The sequence below is a fragment of the Monopterus albus genome, unplaced genomic scaffold, assembly GCF_001952655.1.
Source record: "Monopterus albus unplaced genomic scaffold, M_albus_1.0 scaffold20.1, whole genome shotgun sequence".
NCBI lineage: Eukaryota > Metazoa > Chordata > Actinopteri > Synbranchiformes > Synbranchidae > Monopterus > Monopterus albus.
In genome coordinates, this window is record NW_018127900.1 from 3,856,467 (window position 1) to 3,862,076 (window position 5,610).

Consider the following 5,610-nt stretch of genomic DNA (forward strand, 5'->3'; position numbering starts at 1 on the left):
CATAGTGATGTACTGTATATTAAAATACATGTATATTGAGTCTGACTGTAAGTACTCATCATCCACAATCGGTTAACACAATTTCCATGAAACATAGTCAACATATTTTTGACATATGCACTCCTTCTTTCCAAAGGGAAAAGACAGAGAAGCAGAAACAAGAAGAAAGCTTTTGCTGAAGAGAACAGGGGCCTTGTAAATGAAGAACCCATCCTCTCAGCCAAAGAGCTGCATAGCCTTCAGCAGGCAGAGAGGCGTCTTAACAGAGATGAGATCTACTCCCTGAAGAAGGTAGAGGCTTTCAAAGTTTTAGCCCAAATATATAGCCTTATTTATACTTGCTGTAAGTCTCTCTCTAGTGATTCAACCAAATAAGTCACTTTTTCTTTAATTAGACTTGTGTCAGTAATAGAGATGTGGTATATCTATGAGCTATAACTGAATTAAGAGTATTTTTAATAGTATCATTGTTTGTGTCTGATGTCAGTACTTTGCCTTTCCTCCATTTACATTTGTTCAGAAGTCTCACAGCAACCCTGGCACACTTTACACCTGTGTTCTGTGTGATGTTCTCCTGGAATCTGTCATTGATGCTTACAGGCATATCAGAGACAGACGGCACAAGAAAAGGGCCAGGGTGAGAAATGGTCTCATTATTGAAATCACCATTTACATGATTACAGTAAACATTTATAGACAAATGATGATATGATACTGACATTGTGCAGCAGTATCCTTTATGCATTAAAATAAACCCCTGTTTGCCCCTGTGTGTTTGTGTTCATAGGAGAGGCAAGAGCAGGTGATGCTGACTGAGATTCTGCCTCCAGGTGCGGAGCAGATCAGTGTAGTGAGTGCTGCACTACAGGCTGTTGTACAGGAACATGGGATGAATGATGAGGATGTTGGGAGGAGACAGTCTGTAGTCTCCATCATGCAAGACCTTCTCCTATCCGTCCTGCCTAGTAAGTCACCAAATGATGAAAACATTTGTTTGGTGGCAGAGACATGACTTAAAATTGATGCTGATGGTAATGTGGCCTTGTAGCAGACAGACTGCTGGCTCTTATGCTTGTACTTTAATGTTAATAACATTGTTGTTCTGTCATCTGTAGAGATCAGGCTGAGGTTATATGGATCATCTTGCACTAAGTTTGGATTTAAGGATTCTGATGTCAACATTGACATTCAGTATCCACCTCACGTGAGTAGCCCAGTGTGAGTTTGATAGTGTGAATAGTTTTCTTAGTGTTTTTAATAATTATATGAATTAATTACCTGTGATTAAATTTAAGAAAACCTCCATATCTCCCTGGAAAATAGATGTAACAATCATAGTCTCATCAAGTTAGAGGGGTTAGGTTGATAAGACATTTGTGTAAAAATAACAGAATGACTATGAAACACCAGTATCAAACATCAGTATGAGCAAGTATGTGGCAGAAACTGTAAGAACAGTGTGGATGTCAAAATATTATGCAAATCCTTTTTATTCTTTACATTTTGGAATTCAAAAGTGATTGATTTGTGGCTGTTATTTCTTAAGACATTTCACATTCATTTATCCTTTTTATACTGTATTTATGTTGTAATGGCTTTGAAATGGATTGTATTCACAGATGCATCAGCCAGACGTCTTGCTGTTGGTCAAGGAGACCCTCCTTGTGAGCCGTGAGTCACCTCTTATTCATTTAAATGCGAGGGTTTTTCCTAATAAAGATATTCCATTGTAGTAAAATCAGCCATGTGCCAGACCATCATGGATGTCTTAAATTTAACATGTATTCTTCTGTCCTTAGCTCTTTTCATTGATCTGGAAGCTGATTTTCATGCCAGGGTGCCAGTGGTCATCTGCAAAGAGAAAAAGAGGTGGGTTGTTCACTGTTATTGGATTACACAAATGTAAAATTTAAGACTCATATTCTGTGATTTAGAACAACCCAATATTTGAGGTAGTCAGATTGATCATTAAGTACCAGAATGGATGTATTTACATGTCTACAAAGAAAAAGGGCACATGCTCATGTCAGGGTTATATTAATCAGATGCACAATAGCAGTAACTCCCAAATGAAAGCTGAAAGTGAAAGAATACTGAAACATTTGTTTTTACAGTGGCCTGATCTGCAAAGTGAGTGCAGGCAATGAAAACGCATTCCAAACCACCACCTATCTTTCTGCTCTCGCCAGTCGGGAGCATCTCCTCCTCCCACTGGTTTTGGGCCTCAGACGCTGGGCCCAGGTATGTTTGTAGCTGACACCATGACCTATCAGGGTAACTAATTAAAGGGGCTCAGCAGGCCTACATTTTAACATAACGTAGTAACATCATTTTGTTTTAAACATCTCGTTTTTGCTTCCGACTTAGATCTGTGAGATCGACCGTGCAGAGGAAGGTGGGCTGCCACCGTATGTCTTCGCCCTCATGGTTATTTACTTCTTACAGCAGCGCAAAGAGCCCATCTTGCCTGCATACCTGAACTCAGAGGTGTGCACTTGTTTTCATCTTGAACCTGAAATAAAATATTTACAGTATTAAGTTCTGTTTTTGTCATTAGTCTTTCAATTGAAATTAATCAAAGTATCTGATTGTCTTTAGATTAAGGTGTTTTCACTCAGCAGGTTGTCAGACTTCAATTTCACACATATAGATGATGGATATATACACTGGACGTACACCCCTTCATCCAAAGAATCATCACAGCCAGCAGAGGGCTCCTTTATAAAGGGAAAGGTAATCATGACAACACAAATGTGTTTTTTGTTTGAGAGGAGCATGTTGATTTCTTTTTTTGGGCATCTTGTTATATTAATGTTATAGTTTTATGACGAATGTGCCTTTTCTATGTCAGATGTTTTTTTTCTTTTTGTTTGCAACACAGTAAGAAAAACATTAACTTGGACCTTTTTGATGATGCCATCCTACACATGCGTATTTAGTTTTGTCAGAGTTAATAGAATCCTCATATTTTCACCACTGGAATTTACCCAAAGCACAGAAGATAGTTGAACAAGAGACTGATTGTGCAGATATTAAATCAGGGGAAAGGGAAAGGAAAATGTGTTGGATAAGACAAATGAATATCTCCGAAAATCTTGTGAACAACCTGGTGTGCTCTTCAAAAGTGATAGTAATGTACATGTGTATGTGGTGTAGTAGACAAGCTAAGGCAAGTATAATAGATTATTTTACGTTAACCCTTCTAACTAGTACCCACTGTAATGCATGTTGTTCTTGCAGGTTCCACTGGTGTTTCAAAGCCCGAACCCACCTGTGGAAATTGGGCTTCTCTGGGTTGAAATGCTTCGTTTCTACTCATTGGAGATTAACATGGCTGACAATGTAATCAGCGTGCGGACCAGTGCTGTCCTCTCCCGGGAGATGAAAGACTGGCCAAAAAAGCGCATTGCTATAGAGGGTCAGAACCTCTTCATTAATCATATTAATTTGAAAGTTTTTCTTTTTGGGTACTGTAAAAAAAAAAAAATCACATTTACTTGCATGCATTAATGCTGTTGTGCATGAAAAGAATCACAGGGATGATCCATTCTGTTGTCACTTTTTCTTGTTTATAGTGTTTTTACAGTTCCCAGGGTTAATGCCCAAGATGAAGCAAATGAGCTGCATCAAAAAGAAAAAGCACTTCTTCAGTTTTATATTCAGAGTTTAATTCTGTCTTGGTCATTATAGTCATTAATGGACATGGGATTTTGTTGATCCCAGCCCTAGACTTGTCAGTATAAGTTTATTAGCTTTTTAAATGATGAACATATTGTATATACATAAATAAACATACATTTCTTTAGAGTACATAGAGACTGATTACTCCAACATGGTGTAACCCTAGCCTGTATTTCTATTTGTGTTTTCAGACCCATTTGCTGCGAAGAGAAATGTGGCTCGGACTGTGAACAGCCAACAAATGTATGAATACATCCTCCACTGCCTCAAAACCACGTTCAAGTACTTTGCACTGCCACTCAACATGCCAGCTGCTAATCGCAAAACAAAGGCACAGAAAGGACCTGTTCGAGGGGCAAACGCTGAGGCTTTGAATAAAGAGATTGGATGTCTATCAGATTTCAGTCAGCTCAGCATTCAGTCACAACATGCAAGTCAACCTAAATCTGTAGAATATGGTCCTGAAGACTCTGATTGCATTATTGAGGAAGAGGAGGAAGTTGAAGAATACAGTGACTCAGATGAAGGGAGAGAGAAGGAAAAAGTGGACCTGGGCAAAAGCAGTCTGTCAGAGGATGAGGAAGAGCAGGATGAGCATGTTGATGATGCAGATACACTTAACAGACACCATTTGGACAGCTTCACCACAGAGGATGAGGAGATTTTCCCAGTGGATGAGATCTCAGGAGAGGACCTTTTGTCTGATGAGGAGGGTCCAGATTTGGACACACCTGGTTCAGTGGATGAGGAAGAGGAGGAAGAGGTGGAGTTGGCACCTGTAAGTCTATCATCTTCGCTTTTAGAGGACACAACTAAAGATGAGAGCTCAGAAAGTAAAATCCAGAAACGGAGCAGACTGTGTTATGAGTTCACAAGGCAAGCTTTCACCAGAGGAAAGGTAAGTTTACCCTCATTCTGGTTATTATATTACATACAGTATTTCTGAATACCTATGTGAGACTTAAGTGAACATTTTAAAGTTAGGTGATGAGCATTTTTCTTGAATGTGACTGGAAGCTAAACTAGACAAGAAACTGTGTTAAATAATCTTGTGTGCACCATCTAATTTAAACTCTTTTCAATCCCTCTTAGGCACACATGGTCGTGTGCAGCTTGTGCAAGCGTGATGGACATCTGAAAAAAGACTGCCCAGAAGATTTTAAGAAGGTGCAGCTGGATCCTTTGCCTCCAATAACACCAGAGTTTCTCACTATTCTTAACAAAGTCTGTGAGCAGTGCTACAGTGAGTATTATATGATTGCACAAGAATTTGGGGTCAGAGTTAATTACATGAACAGCAGTGAAGTATTCCACCTAATTGTAACTTACTAACATCACATTTCTAAAATTTTGCTTTAAGTCAGTGTTGGACACTTAGGAGATATTACAAGTAGCATGACATTATGCAGTTAAAATATTTTTTTCCCTATACAAAGATTGTTGAAACTATAAAAAGATTTCAAGGCATTTAATTATCTTTTATAGGCATTTTAAATATCTAATGAGCAAGGGGGTTAATGGAATAATATTTACATATTCTTGTCCTAAAAGGTATGTGAGGTTTGAGTTATCCAATTCTTATTCAGCAAACTCGTAAATTATTCGTTTCAGCTTGATGATTGTCACCTGTTCTCACACATGTGAGAGGTAATGGTACCTTCAGAATAGTCTTAAAAAGCACTGATTTCAGTTCCCTCAAAACAGCCTTTAAAGGTATAAAAAAACCCCCTCAAATTTCACTTTAATATCTAAAATATTGTTTCTACCTTTCTGTTGGTCATAACATTGTTTTTATATGTGATTTCTAACAAAAAACTAAGTGGAATATATGTACTGTTTATGAAACTTTGTTATTCATCCATCCATCCATCCATCCATCCATCCATTTTCCTCCGCTTATCTGGAACCGGGTCGCGGGGGCAGCAGGCT

At 38.4% G+C, this 5,610-nt stretch overlaps 1 protein-coding gene across 1 annotated transcript in view; it reads left to right on the plus strand.

Moving 5' to 3' along the window:
- Positions 1-5,610, plus strand: part of tut7 (terminal uridylyl transferase 7) — a 17,226-nt gene that overhangs the window by 1,869 nt on the left and 9,747 nt on the right. Inside the window, exons 3-14 of the mRNA XM_020593816.1 lie at positions 137-291; positions 521-637; positions 788-965; positions 1,116-1,204; positions 1,620-1,671; positions 1,800-1,869; positions 2,115-2,241; positions 2,368-2,487; positions 2,599-2,733; positions 3,241-3,418; positions 3,873-4,579; positions 4,774-4,924. Of these exons, the coding sequence (XP_020449472.1) occupies positions 137-291; positions 521-637; positions 788-965; positions 1,116-1,204; positions 1,620-1,671; positions 1,800-1,869; positions 2,115-2,241; positions 2,368-2,487; positions 2,599-2,733; positions 3,241-3,418; positions 3,873-4,579; positions 4,774-4,924 (2,079 nt within the window). The remainder of the gene's footprint in view (positions 1-136; positions 292-520; positions 638-787; positions 966-1,115; positions 1,205-1,619; positions 1,672-1,799; positions 1,870-2,114; positions 2,242-2,367; positions 2,488-2,598; positions 2,734-3,240; positions 3,419-3,872; positions 4,580-4,773; positions 4,925-5,610) is intronic.